The sequence below is a fragment of the Netta rufina genome, assembly GCF_964035555.1.
Source record: "Netta rufina genome assembly, chromosome: 8".
Lineage (NCBI taxonomy): Eukaryota > Metazoa > Chordata > Aves > Anseriformes > Anatidae > Netta > Netta rufina.
The window spans coordinates 11,107,410-11,127,785 of NC_140131.1; the positions used below are offsets into that span (position 1 = coordinate 11,107,410).

A 20,376-nucleotide genomic window follows, 5' to 3' on the forward strand; every position below is an offset into this window, starting at 1 on the left:
TTGTTACATCCACATTGCGTTACACCTTTTCTGCCTCTGTAGCATCTATGCCAAAAAGCTTATGGGACACCTTGCTATCATCTCCTAGGTAGCCTTCTCATTGCTGCTCTGCTCTCTTGGCTTTTTTAGACTACCACTCCTTTTAGCCAAGGTTTCTGTCCTGGTTTACTGCTTCCCAACCCCTTAAAATCCCAGCCCCGTGTAAGCCTTCAGACAGTGCTGTGGCCATGGGGTCAGGGCAGATGGAGCGCCAGCCTTTCAGCAGCAAAATCGAAGGCAGCACTGGTGGTTGCAGCCTCCCAGCTGGGACTGATGATCTGTTCCAATGGCAAGTCAAAACAGATTAGCTTAAACCACAGACAATTTAATCTAACCTGTCTGGTTTCAGACTGGAACAGAGACGCAGAAGCAGTCGTCTGGCCATCCCCGGTGTCAGCTGGGACATGGCAACCACAGCACCTCCTCCCCAACAGGAAAGGAATCTGCCTCTGCGCGTGCATCTCTGCCAGAGTTAAACTGCTCTGCTTGTGCCTCATTTACCTACTGGAATAGGCTGAACGTTTTGACAGCAGAGCCGCAGTAGAACAGCCTGACACACTTTCCATAGCAATCTCCAAGGAAGCTGTAGGACAGCACGGAGCGAGAAGCAACCTGGCTGCGGACCCTGAGCCCAGAAGAAGAGAGAAAAGAATCCCCAGAGCTCAATTATCAATTTTCCTAACAGATAGAAGTTAGCAGGAGGTTGCCACAGTACTCTGAACGAGCAGCTGTGTTTCTGAGCATCTTCGTGAGGGTTTTGAGAAACGGAGCAAGCAGGAAGGAGACAACTGTTACCGGTGACAAGTTCTTAGGTGTTGTGTTTTTATTTTTTTCCCCTCAAGAACTTGGCATATCAGAAGCATCAAAGGTTTGGTCAACACAAGCTGATGAGTGGTGAACACGATGGCAGGTGAAATGTCTCACTGGCTGGCTCAAGAAAGCAGTTGCTGAATTTAATTTGAGCCACACTAAGCATACCAATACACTGAAAATATTGTACTACACGTACAACAGAACACCACCAGCATGGGATGATAATGCCACTGGATTACAATATCCAAAAGGGTTTTGCACAAAACAGATTAATGTGCTTAGAAGAAACGGAGTATGCAAATAGGCCTAGAAGAAACATCCCACAGTGAGAGGGGCTGAAAAGGCCTTGACTGCTGCCTTTAGAAATGGTGTGAAGGAATATGGAATTATTAATGATACTGCTTTCAGTAAGTACACCTCATCTTTCCCATAACACATGAATGGGATCACAACCAACGGAACTGGAAAGCAAAATATTTAAAACTGATTAAAGGATTCATTCTTTTATTCTTCCAAATTATATGTCTTGGCCGTCAGTCTTCACTTCCCGAAGACGATATCAACATCAGCAGTTTATGAAGAGTGAAAAGTTGTAAAAGACAATGCTCATAACAGAAGGGAGGCAGCTGGAACTAGAAGGACTCCACAACCTAACCTAACAAAAATCCTGACGCTCCTTGGTACAGAATTTAAGCAGCACCTTTGCCCAAGGCACAGCACAATAACTTTATGTGCTCTTAATTAAACCCGTTTCACAGAGGTAACCAGAGATTTTCTTCAAAACGAAACAAATAAAAGATGATTAAAAAAGACAACATGAAGTCTTTTTTTACAGGACACAACTGCACACTTACTATTTCAAGACACCCAGCAGCTGCAAAGCACACCCTGCGTTTGAACTTTTGTTGAATTCTGTAGAGTACACTTCCTTCTGGTTTGTTTGCCACTCAAGTTCACTTGTTTCTATCTGGGAAGCCCTTCCTGAACCACGGGTGTTGTTTTGGGTGTTGCAATATCACTGACGCCATGAGCTTGCTGATAAGAACATGACAGCATCCCCTCCTGCTACAGATGTAATCTCCCAGGGTCTCATTTGAGAGGCAATATGCAGAAACAGCCACTTGCCGTAAAAGACAAATGTTCTCAAGATTAAGAGGTCAGTACCTTTTCAGACACAGCATTTTATGAGAGTGCACAATTCCAAAGGGTTCAGCTTGGCATTAACTATGTGATATTTCATATAAAACTTTTCAAAGGTTGTATTACTTGCTTCATAAACTTGTGGAATGAACCTGGATGTTAACCTTAGAGCATGGCAGTGCTCTGATGGAACTTGCTATCATGGACACATTATATGGTTATGTGCCATTAGTTAATCATTTAAAGAGAAATAAGAAATGGAAATTAGGGCATTTGGGTCTGATAAGTTCTCAAGATCTGCTGACTCCTGTTTGTAGGAGAGACCAACAACACTTAAAACTTTTCTCCAGCTGAGAATTACTTGCCTCTCTTGTTAAATATTACAAAAAGTAAGCTATGAGAGTAACAGTGCCATTCTCACTGAATCCAATCTCTAAAATAAATAGATAAAATTAGATTGAGATGATAGGTGCTCTTTAGATATCAAAGATTAAATAGCTAAACCATCTTCAGACATTCTAGTGGCATGGGACGTAGCAGTCCATACATTTCCTTGGTCTAATTTTAACCGATTGCTAATTCTGCTCAACCTTCTGTGTGCTCTGGGGGACCCTGCAACTTGCAGGATTCTTTTAGCCACTGCACAGCACCTGAGAAATGGCTAGGCTTCTTAGCAGGATGACAGGGCTCCCAAATTGACTTACCAGAGGACTACTAGGCAACCTGCTGTTGAGCAGCCTAATGCTCTTTCCTTGTGAACACTGCTTATACCTTAATAGCTTAAGTCCACGTGAGCTGGGATTTATACGCCTTGAGGTGACAACCTAAACTTCTCAATTGTGCCACCATGAACAGTAATTGGCTTAATGTTTCCCTTTTTAACAAGCATGAGACACGCCACCGTGCAGCACAAAGCAAATGCTCCCAGGTTTCTTTCTTTGTTTGCACATCACCGTATTTCAGGACATCTCCCTAAGCAGCGAAGCACGTGGAGGCTACTTTGGATTACTTGGGTGGAGAGCAAAGAACAGGGCTAAGATCTCCGCTGTCAGAGCAGCCTCCCATGGAGGGACCAAATCAGGCAGAGCAGTCAATGACCACAAGGCACGTGGAGGAAAGAGATGTCATCTCCCAGCCGGACATGTGAGGAGAGTACTGCCAATCTCAGGAGCAGGAGGGTACGGGGAATCTTAATTCATTTACACAATCAGAATGAGTACACCCAGTGGATTCAATTTCCCTTCCATAATTGCTTCAATTCTATACCACATTGCTAAAAATTCTTCTTGGCAAAAAGATGCAAAAGCAATGAAGACAAACATGAGTCAAAGCCCAGTGATCCTACTGATCCTTTTGTAACTAACCAAACGTAAACAAGGATTAAACATAGCTAACTTCTGTTTACCATCGAAATGACAAAATCAGTTTTAGAAGCGTGTTTACAAGAAGGGCATATTGTTTCAGGCCCTGCAAGATCTAGCTCTGCAGAAATCGTTTGTAACAGTCAAATGTTTATCATTTACAGCATTTCAAACAGAGTAACTCCAGGAACTGGAATGCAGCTGGCAGATGGTGAAAGAAATTAAACTCATGACATGGTTCAGTAATCGGCAAATCACGGTGAGGTGGAGGTGTTTCCCACCCTGGGACACCTGCTACGCTTTCCAGGGCTCCACAGACACACACCAAAACTTCCTCGACTTCCAACAGCGTGAGGCTGGCCAGTAAAACTTAACTTGCCAGGTTACCTTCAGACTAGAACCCGGTGTGTGAGCAACCCTTCCCCAGCTCTTCTGCCTGTCCTCTACCAGGAGCTGCTCTCCAGGCAGACAGCTCCATGCCATAAGATTAAGGAGTCTGGGAAAGGGGCATCAGGGACCTGCACAGATCTGTGCTGGAAGTGGCAAGTGAAGATGACAGTTTCATTTTCGTTTAACCTACTTAAAAACAAAGGGAAATGACACCCAGAATATACTCAGTGTCACTTGGATGTGACGGTATGCTCTGGGTTACAGCAGAGTTGGAAAAAAAAAACACAAACAAACAAACAAACAAAAAAAAACAAGACTTCTCACAGTGCTCTGAAGATCCAGTTATAATTAAACAGTGTTCTAGTTCTGGAAATTACAGTTTGCAACCAAATGTCCAAGTTGGAAAGCTCTGCGAGAGAAGGGACTGGCACAATGGTTTGTATCTGAACCTCATTTCTTTCCCAAAGAATCAATATTCCCCTTCCTGCCCCCTGAAGACCCATGAGGACTTTTTTTGCACTGCTTTTCCTTTTCTTCCTGCTGGGTGGAGACTGCTGGAAACCACAGAGAAGGCATCCTCTGGTCTACAGGCAACCAGAGACAAACACTTCTTGCCACCTCTCCGAGCGCTGCTGCAATGCTGAATGCAGGAGTTGCATGGAAGGACACTACGTTGGCAGCCCTGCTGGCATCCTGCTGCCATGTTCTTCCACACTGCCATCCTTCCTACTCACATTTCATCTAATCTCCCTATTTAAAACGCTTGGTAATTCTCAACGTTACAACTGAAAGATATATTTATTAATTTGTTAGAGCCACTAACTGTCCCCGAGGCTCTTCGTGGGAATGTGTGTCAGCTTATTGATTCTAGCCCTCCCCTCCTTGCACTGGTTTCCTCTTCTGCCAGGCAGGCAGGAATGTACTTCTGTGCTGCTTCAGGTCATAATTGGAAAAAAGATAGAAATGTTCAATATGACTCATACATAATTCAGCTTATCAGCTACCCAGGAGAAATGAGCAGAGAAGGTATATGCACGTCTGTTTCTCCCGCTATCAACAGCAGAAATAATTTCCAGTTACACCAAGTCCGTACGTAGTTTGGTCACAACAGGATTTGCAGTTAGAAGCAAAAAATAAGAGACATGGGAACTGAGAATGAAAGGGCAGTAGGGAAACGAACTGTTAAAAGATTCGCATCCGTGAGGATTCCCAGTTCCTCCAGGAGACTGGACTCAGGCTTCTCTCTTGATATGCAGAATGGAATAAGTTAGCAATTAGAAAGGATTATCTGCCTCTGATCTGTAAAACATCGTGGAAATCTAAATAAAATAAAGCTCCAGATTAGTTAGCTACAAAGACATCTAATAAGAGCCTGCTAAACCCTGACTGTGACTTCAGGATTTAATGGTAAGGTCTGTGTTCTAAAAAGCAAATTGTGAAGAAACATTAAACTTATTGTTATAAAGGATTTTTAATGTAAAAATCAATATGTACTGTGTATTTAGCAGCATGTAACCATGAGGACGTCTGTGATAGAGCTTTGTCATGCATCAGGGACCACTGCATTAGTCAAATTCTTGAAAGGAAGTGCAGAATGTCTGCATCATTCAAAATGCCACCTGAGAGCAATTACAGAAATTATTTTAACCCCAGAAGCAGAGGGAAAATCCAATCCTAGTTGACAGCCTTGAGGGTATCAATTGCTCCACGTGAAATGTGTCATTTCCAAATAGCTCTATGAAATTTGTGTCGGGAAAGCAGTGGCAGAACAGAGAGGTGGGGCACTTCTTGTTAGTGTTTTAGAGACCATTGAGGCTGTTTGAACATAACCACAACCAGGGCACTGTCTTGTGATACCCACCCTGCAAACCCATATGCAAAAGAATAATCAAAAAAATGTCACACTCCCAAAAATGCAGCAGCGTAATTTAAGTCAGACAACACAGAACAATGAGACAGCACGACTGGAAAAACAATACTTTTTTGTCCTCAGAAAATCTCAGAAAGGAAAGACATAAAATGTGTTTTCTGAATGCAGATACATCATAACAGAGCTTATCTGCTTCATCAGGCTAAGCCAACAAGCAAGGTACCTCTTCCTCCTCTGTAAGCAAGCTCACAACTCTCTGCATAAGCACATACAAACTGCTACACAGCAAATACTTCTTAATTTTACCCATTATGAGAGTACTTGGCAAGGGGTCGATACTCTTCAGCTTGAGAGGACAACGCAGCCCCCAGCCTGCGGATGGTTTTTGACCTTATGGGATCGTATTAAACCAGCATTACCCCTGATTAAAGGCAGTTTTCAAACAGAAAAGCAGGCTCTGTGCCTGACTGGTAGTGACTTTTGCTTCTGTGGCTCTTAAACAGTGCAAGCATGTCTTTTCCCGTCCCTGGTGTTTCCTACCATTCCCTATTTATGTGGTGGTCTGAAAGTTTTACCTCATCAGGAACCCAGCAGGAGCTCTACGGAGCTGAGAAATGCTGTTGTGCTCCTTTATGCAATGCATGTCTCTGTGGGCCTTTGAACATTTAACACAGAGCAAATAAATTATTAGCGTGTGTGCATGTGCATACATATCTAAGATACATAAAGGCAACTGCAACCAAAGGAAACAGGAATGTGTGGAACATTCGTTTAGTCGAGTATTGAGCATCACAAAAATCCAGTTGTAAGAATCATTTAAATGCAGATCTGCAAGAAAAATGCTGAAAGAGCTCCACCGAGCTTTATGTACTCACATATGTGGCTGCAAAGGCAAGAAGTAACAAAAGGGATCTGCTTTTTTCACTCGACAATTTTCAAGTCTATAACACCTGTTATCCATCTCTTAATACTGCTACTGAAGAGCAAGCTGATCCTTTAAGGTGCCCCACCTCCAGAAACAAGATACACAATCACATCAAGTATTGAATGATTTCTATGACTCCCATCACCAGAGTGTCTGAGCACATTACAGTTGTTTGATGTATTCTTTGTCACAGAGCAGAGAGGAAAATATGATTACCTCTATGCTGTAAATGGGAAGGGAGAACCAGGGACAATGGTAACATATCTGTGGCAGAGCAAGGGAAAAACGCTTCACTTGTGCATGGCTGGCACACTCATGGTTGGGATAACCAGTGTCCTCTGCCTTCATGACCAGACTGAACAGAACAAGTTCATCTGAATTTGATGATTCCAAATCATACAGACACTTTCCAGTCCAGTTCTTTCATTACTTGAAAGTTTCTTCATGAATCCATACACAGCAAGCAATTTGCTTAAGCCTTTTTCTTGCTTGTCTTAGTAAATGCAAATTTAAAAGACCATTCAGCCAAATGTCCTAAATTTGCAACAATCCAATGCACTTACAAAATCCCATGTATAAACAAATATTTTAGCACATTGATGGGCTGAAAAAATCCCCATTGCCTTAAAAGCAGACAATAATTCCGACAATCTAATATAAAAAATATCAACTGATCACAAGCCTTTTATACCTAACACACAGTTCTTCCACATAACGTTCAGTTTAGAAGGAACAACATAGCAAGCAGAAGAGAAGAGAAAAAGACTAACAAGTTGTGACTACAGTGAAAAGTAAACCCAGCTAAATTCCACATCAAGCTCAAAATCTGAAGAGGAACCTGAAAATCCATTCAAACAGAACTGTGCTGATTTAATCCAGAAGGTACAGCAACATAGATTAAGTTTCTGATTGTCAGATACAATTCTTAGATACCCTGAAGATGGGTATTACATCAAGGCAGGCAGCTGAGAAAAGTATACAAATGTCTCTTTAGCTAGGCCTCCAAGCCAGAAATAACATACCTCAGTCAGACAATTCAACTAATACACTTTAAAGAAAGTTCAGAATCTGCCATCCTTTCTGCTCATGATTGTCTGAAAAATAAGGGCTTCTATCACTAAGAGAAATTACAGCAAATGGTACAGGAACAACACAGCTTCTCCAAACAGAGCTAGGATATCACCATGTCACTTAAGAGCACTACAACATGTAGCTACCAAAGCCAAGGCCATGTTTCCAGCCACCTAAGGACATGAAAAAAACACCTTCCACTTACCTTCTAACACTGTTAATTTGGCACTCGTGTTTATCTCCCCAACACTGTTGGTGGCTGTGCACTCGTAGATGGCTTCATCTCGATGAACACGCAGGGGCTGTATCCGCAGAACTGATCCCGACCCATCATCAAACTCAATAACCTTTAACAACAAAAAGAAAGCAGTTCTTAAGTGCTGTCTAGTGCAACAAAAACAAGGTCAAAACAATCCAGGGGTTAAAAACAAATCAGAAAGATCTGTAAACTAGAAAATATCATACAACTAGGCAAGTGTTCCAAGTCCAGAAATCAAAAAATCTCAGAGTCAAGAACATATCTGCCCTCTGAGAAGGCTAGAACAAATGAAGATCCAATGAGGTTCTTTATGGATCAATTAAAGTTGAAAAATTATCAACCTGGTAATAAAGAAGTGGATCTGATGATTTAAAACATCTGAGCCATATTTGCACTAATGGTTTTACTAATCACACTGATCGCAATTTAGTGCCAACTTTCACCTTGATGGAAGAGCAGAGTGATATACTCCTGTGGGATCACCAGGAAAATAGTAACAAAACCAGAGCAACACCTTGAGCACCTACAGCGCATGCTAACTTCAGCAGAAAGTGACTGTTTTCAACGTCCTTCAGCATCAGGTACTTTGCAATTCTGGCATGATCATCAGTGCTATAATTACGGCTCCTTCCACAGCATAATAAATAAAGTCCTTAATAAATCATTGCCATTCCCTCCTGCTAAGCTGTAACATACATTACTCGAACTTCTACAGGGAAGAAAGGTATTTGTTAGTTTACTGCTGGATCACTGTAAGTTATGCCTTAATGGCAAGTCAGTGAAGGCACAGCCTTGGGCCACTGTTAATGCCAAACTCATCCTTCTCCTATTACTGAGCACTGTAAAGCTTGGAAATATTAACTGAACCGCAGATGGTGACAACATGAGGGAAAGGCACAAGACCCCTCCTGTCACTGGGGAATGCAGGGGCAGATGGAGAGACTAAGCTGTACACTGCTCCAGACACACGCGTCAGCCTGGGACCTGCATCACCTCCATGCAAAACTTGTACCTGATTTCAAGAGCCCTACTTTGGTGTGCTTCTCACAGCACCAAGACCAAGGAGTGAAAACAGGAATGAGAAAATAACGTGCACCCCAAGACTCTGCAGCAACAGGAAAAATAGGAAGAAATAAAAAGGTAACCAAGACACTGAAAATCTGTTATTCCTCACATTGGAAGGAATAATCCTTTTGCTTGAAATAACAGAAGCAGCTTGCAAATAAACCCTAATTTGGGGTCAAGTAGCAGCAGACAGGGCATTGGAAGGTGAACACTGCAGCAATGCATTTTTTTTTAAATTACATATTTTTAAATTGGATTTTAAATTAAACACAGAATGTAACAAAATGCTAAACTCACTATAATCCTTCCACAGTATAGAGCTACTGCCAAATTTCAAAGCAACAGTCAGATGCAGAGACTAATTCAGTTCAGTGATAAGGATTGAAAAGCTATGAGGTGAAAGAGCAGAAAAATCCTTTTTTTCCCTTAATATCCCTTGAATAAAGGCTGTGTGTGAGAGGAAGGCAGCTACAACCACTAGAGACCTGAGAGAGACCAAGACCAGAAACGCTGTTCAATTTGCTAACTATGGATACCTCTACTCAGCATGTGTACATCAGATTTGAATTTATTTTTTTTATCATTTTAACTGAATTTCAGTTTTCTTCTTAATAATGACTAGCTTAGGAATGAGGTAAAATTAACAATTACCTGGCAAAAAACACAGAGATTATTCACTATCTCCTAACACATTAAAAATGCTTTAACTATGTATAAAAACTGAAGTGAATGAAGATAGAAATTGATCATTTAAATGCATATAATAATGTGTATCCTTCTGGTAAGCCACAACAGTCACCAAATTCACTACAAAGTTTATATTAACTTACAAATCAGAATGTTTAAACAGTTACTATACAACAAAACAGACCTTTATATAAAAATGTTTGCAATTGATTACTTTAATAAAGGTTTCCTGCTCACATACAAAATCGTGATTAAAAAATTGGTGACTTGAATCAATCTACCCTGGGCAATGAAGTCAGCTGTGCTCTAGTCAGAAAAGCAAAAAGCAACAAAGAGGAGGGTTAGAGGAAAGAGCAGAACGGTGGGCAGGGCCACATTTCCAAGAGTAGTTTTAGACAGAAGAACCCAACTCCAAAAAAAAGGAAAGTGGAGGAAAAGGTGGAGAAAGTCAGTGATAGTGTATTTGCGGCCTGTTCTCCCACGTGCCTGGTGACAGGACGAGGGGGAATGGGCTTAAGTTGAGCCAGGGGAGTTTTAGGTTAGATGTTAGGAAGAACTTCTTCACTGAAAGGGTTGTTAGACATTGGAACAGGCTGCCCAGGGAAGTGGTGGAGTCACCATCCCTGGAAGTCTTCAAAAGACGTTTAGATGTAGAGCTTAGGGATATGGTTTAGTGGAGGGCTGTTAGCGTTAGGTTGGAGGTTGGACTCGATGACCTTGAGGTCTCTTCCAACCTAGAAATTCTGTGATTCTGTGATATTTAAAATGTGAACCCAATTAGATGTCTTATAAAAATATTTCTGATACCTGTTCTTCCTCTTTCCCTTCTCTCAGTCTGCTGGCCGGCTGAGGGAAGCGATCGTCCTGCTCTACCCTGTGCTGGTGCGGCCTTGCCTCAAGTGCTGTGCAGTTTGGGGCACCACAGTATAAAGGACATAAAACTTTTAGAGTCCAAAGGAGGGCTGCAAGGTGGTGAATGGTCCAGAGGGGAAGACGTATGAGGAGCAGCTGAGGTCCCTTGGTTTGCTCAGCCCTGAGGAGAGCAGGCTGTGAGGGGAGGCCTCATGGTGGCCTGCAGCTCCCTCACGAGGGGAGCGGAGGGGCAGGTGCTGAGCTCTGCTCTCTGGGGACAGGGACAGGACGTGAGGGAACGGCATGGAGCTGGGACAGGGGAGGGTCAGGCTGGGGGTTAGGCAAAGGTTCTGCACCCAGAGGGGTCGGGCACTGGGACAGGATCCCCAGGGCAGTGGTCATGGCGCTGGGCCTGCTGGAATTTAAGAAGCATTTGGACAACATACAGTTTGGTTTTTTTGGATGGTCCTGTGTGGAGCCAGGAATGGGGCTTGATGATCCTTGTGGGTCCCTTCCTACTTGGGGTATTCTATGATTCTAGGGAATTCAAATTACCCCGTCAGATGGCTTCACCATTCTCTATTCAAGTGCATTTGTGGGAGGGGTGACAGCAGCCCTTGCTTAGAAAGCTTTCCAGTATGATACTGAGATCCCACTTTTTAATTTCACTAGGGATAGCAGGCCAAGGAGGTGCCATATCGACTTTCACAATGAAAACAGAAAACTACTGCTAGATGCAACTTTTATCTGCCATCCCATTCGGTGCTAGCCTGCCTCTCATCTGAAGAAGGATCTCCCGTGTGTGCAACCAGCATCATGCTCACAAATAACACCAGCTCTACAGATTGCATTGCTGCAGGGAAGAAACTTAACTTTAAAGCCCTGGACTCTGTATTGCTGTGATGCAGAAATACCTGGGCTGCAATGATGAGTACTCTGTACTTAAGACCTGCAGGAATTAGACTGTTTTCCAATTTTATTTATTTTTATTACCTCAAACCGCTGAGAACTGACTTTCTTCCCCTTCTTCATCCATGTGATACGAGGTTTGGGTTCTCCTGTTGCCTGACACACAAAAGAGGCCACTCCTCCAGAAATCCCAATCTGATCTTCAGGAGCTTTCATAAACGTTGGCTTGCCTGGAAAAACAACCAGATCACCCCCATGAGGACATAACATCAGATAAGCAAGGAATGTGTCATGTAAATCTAAATTAAAAGATAATTGGTGCTCCCACTACAAATCCAGGTTGAATGGCCTCGGCCACACAAATTCAGTACAGACTGCAACATGACAAGCACAGTTTCTGCTTGAGTACCCTTTTTCCTGAAATGAATAAAGTCCATCTGGTTTGCCTGTAAATGAGGGCAACAGAGGGCTCCCCCCAGCCCCTTGGGCATTCATTCAGGTATATGACAATTTGAAATCATTTTTACGGCTTATTTTTTTAATACATGGATTTTTGCAGGTTTATAATGTGGTCATAGCACTGGAAATTACAGAACAGCTGACACACCAAACCTACAAAATGTACCATACGTTGACATTAGTTTTCCCGAAAGCTGTTAAGACATTTGTCAAAATTAACAGATACAGTTTTATGTGCACAGCTAAGAAGCTTTAAGTTCATTTTAGATGTGGGTTGACATAAAAATTCTACAGGCTAAGTATCTGGAAACCTGCACAGGCTGGCCTATGCTTGGTAAGAAACTAATCACTAAAACTGAAAGTCAGCAAGGAAATCAAAGTGACTTTCAGGCCTGAAAGACTCAGCAGAAATGAAAAAAAAATCATGTAACATTTTAATAATCAATAAAAAGTTTCACGAAAATACAGTTGTGTCTTCTGGATCAATAAAATTAGGTATCTAGGTTGAAAGTTTTTCATCTTTTTGTGCAGCCACTGTACAAGAAACATTGGCAACATTTGACCCCAGGGCAGCTTTGAAACACTGCTTTGCCCAAGTAAGAAGCATGTGATGATCTCTTATCCCTATGCAGCACTAAAACATTTAACCCCATGCCGGGAGTTAATGGAGTCCACCCATGATGTCACTCTGCACACAGGTCACCATGAGGCCACGTTTTGAACGCAGCACACAGTTCTGATTAATCACTTCAGAGATGAGCCTGGCCTAGGAACGGCACAGAGACAAAAAGGAGGCAAAGCCTGCAGCCAGCGAGAGGAGGAGAGACCCCTTCAGCTGCTGTCCCAGTGGAGCTGGCTGCAGCTCCTCATCTTCATGTTCTTGACACATACATGAAGGTGTTTTTATTTTAGGGAGGCTTGGGAACATCTGTAAACCAAGGTGGTTTTAACATTAAGCTTTTGATGAACTGAGAGAGGAGTTTCCATGATCCAGGAGGGACATGGATTCAGCAATCCCAAGAGGAAGAGATGTTTAAATGTATTTTCCTAATGTGTAAGAGATTAAAATGATCACTGCTCATTACAGTTGCACTGACCTTGCAGCTAGTGAAAAGGGTGCTTGCTCTGCCCGCTCCTCGTCCTACTCACCGCCCTTTCCAGCCTCCAACAACCAGCAACCAAATCCTACATGCAGCTCCAGGGTCACCAGAGCCTCTCTGGAGCAGATGGAGCCCCTAACTTGGCAGAAAGCTGCTTTTTTTTGGTCGTTTTTCAAGCAGGCTGGGGAGCACAGGGGCTTGGGGCAGGCTCAGACAAGCATAATGGGAGCACCAGAAGATGGGTTCCCTCCCTCAGCAGCAGCCAAACATCACCCAAAGCTGTGAAGCGCGACTTTGCCCCTACACAGCGATATTTGAAGACTTTGTTAAAACAGCGGGACTTTCTTAAGCCTATCTTCATCTTCTGATTGAGCACATACACCAGCTGCTTATGCAAGACCCCAGTGTCCCCACAGGGTAGAGTGGGGTGACTCCACACTTGGGGCGGCTCAACCAAGCAACCTGCTCCAGCTGCTACATTTTACAAGGCCAAGAGGCTCGATGAGGATTGCAGCTGCGTGCTAGGGAGCCCTCCAACCGCTGACACAGGCCACAGACACCAGGGGACACGCCAGCCCCAGCCAGAGGTGACAGCTGAGACACTAAGCTGCAAGGCTGGGCCTCTATTTCTGCAGCTTGCTCGGCTTTATTTCCAAAAAGCCTTTACAGACTGAGAATGCAATGGGGTTAGCACCATCCACACAGATGTGGGGACACACTGTCTGTCCTCAGCAAGCTGCTGGAGGGAAATCACAGAGCTGACCCGACCACAGACATTTACGGAGGTGTACTGAATTGGGCCCATGCTTGGTGAAAGAAGCCTCGAGGACTGGGCAAAGAAAATATCTCAAAACCCAGAAAAAGCCTTTTTAAAACATAATGGCCACCATCTGCAGTCTTTGGCACATTGTCCTGACATTAGCAGCAAGTAATTATTAAGTGTGCTTGCTTAACTGACGCTGATTTCACGTATTTACTCATCTATAATCATGTCTATTTCTACTTAGTTTATATTTACATATATCTGTGTTTATTCACCTCTCATCTATCCCAGTGAAATGTTAATTTACTGTTCAGGCAGCTGGTGATTGCGGTGTGATTGACTGTTTTGCTATGCAGTGTGCTGAGCTGATGTCTTGTATTGCATTTCTGCAGTTGATTTGTTCTTTTTATTTTTTTGTTATTTACTCTGTGATCTTAGTAAAATAGTCTAAATTTTTCATATGACAAATGCAACAGAATCCAAAACTTTTGTCCTTGAAGGATACAATGCAATTATACCTCTCACTGTACACCAACTCCCCACTTTGTACACTAAGGACTTACTTTACTTTCGTACATTTAAAAAAATCAATACTATTAAAAACCAGAACAAAAGGAAACTGAACGTTCACAGGCAGTAAAAATCTAAAAAAACTTGCTGCCTTGTTCAACTTGAATTTACATTGTTGTAATGAATCTTTTTCCCCCTACACATTTAATTGAGCAACACTGATTTCTGGAAACCATCTAAATCCACTGAGACCGGTCACGAAACTAATGCCTGTATATAAACCAAATTCTCACACAGTCTGAGAAAGGGAATTTCTACAAAGCAATTTGAAATGTTTGTATGCCCTGAAGTTTTAAATGGAAATACTAATTAAGCAAACCTAAAATCCTGAGTTCTGGCCCCAGGACAACAGCTGGGCATGGGCATACATATTTTTAAACCTATTGGTAACTTTTATAGCAACTCCCAAATTTCCTCTCAGTGAGAGTTAACAAAAACGTGAGATTTCATCCAGGAGATTCTTGGATTCCATGGAAAACATGCGTTTGGTGGACTAGATGACCTCCCCAGCTGCCCTCCCATTACCGTCTCTAATTGCTGTGGGACACAACAGCACGGTCACCTCGAAGGGCAGCAGGAACCACTAGGGATAGAGCCACGTAATGGTGTGAAGTCTTTTTTTTAACCTGCTTTTAAAGTTTGCACTCTTGGGGTAGCCTTGGAAACACAACCAGAAAAAATAATGGTGTACTGAAAATACAATATTTAATCAGTTACAAAGCCATTCTCTTGTTCCGCTCTTCTTAAAAAAAAACATGACCAAAGTCTCCACGATTACCTTTGTGCCAAGTCTGAATTTTATCGTTCGTTGTTCAAACAAACTACAAGTAAATGCACAGATCTGAGATGTCTTTTGTAGTGAAATCTGTCATTCCCATAATGAAGTTAGGACCAGGCAGAGCTGAATACATATAATGTGTGTGTGTATATATATATACACATATACATACATACATACATATATATATATATATATATTTGTTCTTTTTAAAGCTTTCAACAAAAAGATTGTTCGTATTCTGAAGACAAAGCAAGAGAAAACCTACTGAGCAAGTCCTGGGTGACAGCAGGGATAGGTGTCAGAGGGCTGGGTGCCCATCACACCCACCTCTGCTTACTACATCACACGGAGAAACAACTCCAGACTCTTGTATTTGTCATTTGATAACTCCAAGTCCAAACGACTGCAGTCTCTCTCCCCCTGGCCTCTCTGCTCAGGGCCACATCCCCGGAGCACGCCCGGTCCTTGCCCTCTAAATGAATTCTTGCTCCTCACTTCATAACCAAGTTCCCATGACACTAGGAGTGGAAATTACTGGTATCATCGTTTCTATTTACTCATAAGCCTCAAGCGGGAGCAAAAGAAAGAAAATTCACCTTCTTGGTTTACATTTTTCCTGCTTGCTCTTTGCTCAGAACTGCATTATTCTATGGAATTTATGGGAACAACAGCTCTGAAGCAGAAGACAGCAAAAAATGGAGTGTTTTGTGTTTTAAGAAATGGGCTCTATCTTATTTGACAGGGAGCTGAAAGATAACTAGCTCAGACACATCCCTCCATTAAGAAACTTTTTCTTTTTTTTTTTTTAAACGTTTCAAAGAAAGGGACTTTCTTTTCACAGCTAATACTGCTGAAAAAGTCACTTGCTGAGCAAATAGAGATTTCTGGATAATCCTATCAGCTGAACCACAAGGAGGGTCTCACGGTGGGGAAGCCATGCTAGCAAAGATTTACGCACACTCAAGTCTGCTTCAGCACACCAAAGGACAGCAGCAGGCTGAGCTAGGGTGCGGGAAGCTTCCAAAGGCAATGCTCCCCTGAGATACGTTTGAAGAGGTCCACAAGAACATGGGTACAGACAGCCAGAGAGAGAAATGCCAGCGGACAAATCGGGCATGCACTAGCTAGTAAGGCTGCTGGCTGCCCTACCCAGCAAAAGGACACGAGGTGGCCTCGGAGGGGACCCTGAAGCCTCAAAAGCACAATCTGTGGTCTGCTGCAGAACTGGTGACACTGCCTTCCTGCAGGGCAACCGAGAGCAAGAGACAGCCAACCATGAAGATGCATCTCTCTCGCTCCTATTATATATAAAAAATCACTGTTGTTCTCCGCTATTCTAGACAATTTGCTTGTTGTGAAACAATTGCTATAAATCAGAAAACCATCTCAGCTGCTATCTTAAAATTTGCCCTACCAAGAGTAGTAACATTTCAATTCTCCTTTTTTCATTTCTTTCCCTTAAAAAAAAAAAATCAACAAGAACAACAAAACAAACCAGTCCAGAGTCACTTCAACATCACCCAGGCTGTTTCCACAGGCTATACAGCCTCTCCCTAAAACAAAGGACCTTCCCAAGGAGAAAAGTCCCTCTTGGCAGATAATCTTCAATGCCGAAGCGCAGAGGTGCAGCCTTCCACCCTCTAACCTAGCAAGGTGTCCTTTATATGAACCATGTTACATATGATCTGCATTGCCTGACTGGCAGAGCCTTGAAAATGCTGTTGGGTCATGTATATTTAGCACAGATTCTCATTTTTTGCTACACATTAAGCACACAGCAGTCACATGAAGGATGTTTCGTTGTAATTTTGTAATAGCCAAAGAATTTAAAGTGGCTAAAATGTAATATATGCCAACATAAATATGGCACTTACACGCAAATATTAACTCGTTTATTTCAAAAACACATCATCAGATGGTTTCTTAAAATAAATGAGAAAATTAAATTGAATTCTGATGCTTTTTCAAGTATTTAGCACCCACATCAAATGTACCTCATCCAAAAATTCTAATTCAGAAACCAGCAATCACAGTGCTCCTCCTGTTCTCGTGGATGCTGTTTTTCCAGAGTCACACACAGGTTTGAGAAAAATGAATTATTAAACACATCTCTGCAATTAAGTGTTCTGTGAACACTCACCTGCTGCGAGAGATTTTAAAGAAAAATAACTCTGTCCTCCTGCTACAAGTGCCCACTGTTCTCAGCAGAACAGAAGGGCAGCCAAAAATAAGACTGGCTTTGTAGGAGAGGGGAGCTTGCATTTTTATCAGAAAGCTTTTACGACTTGGGCTAAATTAAGACTGAAAGTAGTCTCTTTTGTGAAAGAAAAAATAGTTACACTTGTGATACGAGACGAACGAGATGAGCACACGCAATAGGCATACGTGGGTAACCTTATTTAGGTGCCCAGGCTAAATGAATTAAAAGAAGTTATTGACACAACAAGGAAAAGATCATAGTGGGAATAGTCCTTTCATCTGGAAATTGTGGAATTCAGGTTTAAATCCCTGTCTTTAGCCTTCCCCATCACCTGTGCTGAGGTACAGCTGTGCTCTGGCTTCCACTGTGAAACGTGCCTGCTGCTCTCACACAGCTGCTGTCAGGATGAGTACACTGAAAATGATGATGTGGCTCCGCTGTTACACCACCAGGAAGAAAACAAGAATGACACAGGCTTCCTCACGCTCACAGCTGACTTTGAACGGGAAATAAAGTGGTCTAGAAGACAGAGGTGGCCATTCTTATACATACAGCAAGGACTTCCCTCTTAATCTGCTTCCTTTATGACCTTGGACGATTGATATCTGTGCACGGATGGATGCCTGCTAGAAAGATATGCTGGTGAAACTCACTCCATGATTTTTCTCCTAAGCACCTGCTGCAGAGCAGGAGGCAAGCCACCAGGCTCTCTCCCTATCCTAATATGTAATACTCTTGTATTTTCCTTTCAATATACCCACCATTATTTCACTGTGATTCCTGCCCCTTTGTGGTCATTAGGAATACTGGTTGGCAAAATGTAATTTTTCAAACTTGCACTTTGCATTTCTGGATAATTTACAAGTGTGAAGAGCCTGTCTGAGCCTTGTAATAACACCTCTTTAACAACAGCTTACCAGCATCAATGGGCATTGGTGACCACAATGCTAATTCATTCTCTATTTCCTCTTATTTTTTGTTGTAAGTTTACTCTGCTACAGCACTCTGTAACTGAAAAATTTATCCTTCTTTTTGCCTGGTGTAAGGTACTTAATAATACAAATATATATGCTCTGCTGTTGCATGCACAGATACATAAATTTCCCTTTATCCAGTGGATCATTAACTTTTCCCCATCCACTTTAAAGAACGCTTAAAAAACACATCCCAGCCACAGAAGATGGCATTCCAAATCCACACATTCCTCAGACTGTTCTGGAACACAGAAGGCTACCTAATGCTACTTGCACATCCTACTCTCTGCTTTTATCATCTTGTTAGGTTTTAATGCTTAAGAGAAGCCCAACAGCTAGGACAAATGATTCTGCTATTTCAATCCCGTTTTGGTGGTTTAATTTTCCAGCTTTAAGTGTGTTTGTCCATAACAATCAAATCTACAAAGATTATCTCAAAGCCAGTTGCATTTCTCCTCACCTTCATTACCTGGCTTCCATAAGGTACCTCACAGATACCTCCTGAGTTCATACAGAATGAAACCAAATAAAGTGAATGATTAATACATAACTCTCTAAGTAGTTGATCTTTTAACATGCTCAGTGACCTCCATAACTTTCAGCAGAAAAATTAAATTAAAAATAATAAAAGCAGTCATCCAGCAGAGGCTGTGATTTCCCCTGAACGCAGTGAACTAAGACGCCAGGTACTCGTCTCAGGGCAAGACCCACTGCGCTTTGTTTGTCTGTAAATAAGTTTAATTGAGGAGAATGCAAGGGCACACGCCAGACCAAATGTGTAATTTTATCAGTATCTACAATGACCTAAATTCACAAACTCTCGCTATCTCTGGCTCCTACCTTCTCAGCTAACAGGTGCTGCTTGCGATTGCTGCAGCCTCCTTCCCCGCCGTAAGCCCAGCCTAAATGCAGAACCTTTTCCAAAGGGGATGATGTGCCTGTGGGCATCTGCACGTGCTAACTGCCATTTGCAAGCTCTCTTTGCTCTTTTGCTAATACAGGATTTATGCTTACTAAATCCAACATAAATCATTAAATAGTCTTTAAGGGAAAACTAACCATTTTAAAATTCCTTCTTAAAACTGTACGTTAATAACTCATGTGTCCTGCCAACAGAAATCCACTTCTGGCCAGGTGTCTGACCTGGTTATACATAAACCAGCCCCACACCACTAGAAACAGTGCCCACCCTTAAACCTTGATGTTTGGAGAAACCTGCTTATTCCACAGAAACACCGGCTAAGAGCAGTTAGTTCACTCAAGTGTTAAGGCCGCGATTACTGGGTATTAATAAACTGCAGCAACAGCCTGCCATTATAGCGCTGCACTTCAGCAAATTTCTAATTCTGTCTCTTTATGAATCATGGAAATTGTTGAAAGAGTTTAAACACCTAAAATTAGCTGACATGATACCGAAACAGAATTGTCTCAGTCATCCATCACACACGGATGCCGTGCAAGTCACTCAGCAGTGCTGCACATTCTGGGTGCTGATTTATTTGTGGAGGGAGTTTCAGGCAGACGCCTTAGCCCCTATCGCAGCGGGGAGGTGCTTTCTCTCCGTAGCACGTCTGCAGGGTGCCTCCAGATTTTGCGCACAGGGTGGCAAATTTTCTCCATTATTTTTCAAGGCTGTTGTAATTGCAATGTCTTTCTCAAAGTGCCTGGCTGGCTATCAGTGCGAGCTGCTTTATATTTTAGTAAGAAAATCTTAAACCCTGGCTAATGCCTGTGCTGTGACTGACTTTTGTCCGTGGTTTTTAGTTTTGTGTGCATACGCTAGGGAAGGGGGGAGGTGGGTCTACTCTGACACCATTATTACAATTGCTTCCAATACCTGAAACAACACATTGCTAGAAAAAGAAAAATATGCCAAGAAGCACCGAGCAACCCCGCATCTGACTGAAGAATGCTGATTAAAAATAAAACAGAAAAACAGCCCAGAAAAGCATCCTTCTAGATCCTGAGGCCTTCTTCCTTTCCCCTCCTCTGTTTAGAGCTTTCCCAGAACTGCAGCAATCTGTGCATCCAGACTGCCACATATCCTGGGGAAAAGCCAGACCCCTGTACGTGGGTTTCGCTTTGAATTGCGGCTCCCCAGCTTTTACCCCAAGCGTTACACGGAGCAGAACAACAAGGGCGAGCGGG

At 42.5% G+C, this 20,376-nt stretch overlaps 1 protein-coding gene across 1 annotated transcript in view; it reads right to left on the reverse strand.

The window, feature by feature from the left end:
* PTPRF (protein tyrosine phosphatase receptor type F) overlaps positions 1-20,376 on the reverse strand; it is a gene marked incomplete at its 5' end in the record, with an annotated part of 233,115 nt that overhangs the window by 171,138 nt on the left and 41,601 nt on the right. Inside the window, 2 exons of the mRNA XM_084290689.1 lie at positions 7,815-7,956; positions 11,466-11,611. Coding sequence (XP_084146815.1) covers positions 7,815-7,956; positions 11,466-11,611 — 288 coding nt within the window. The remainder of the gene's footprint in view (positions 1-7,814; positions 7,957-11,465; positions 11,612-20,376) is intronic.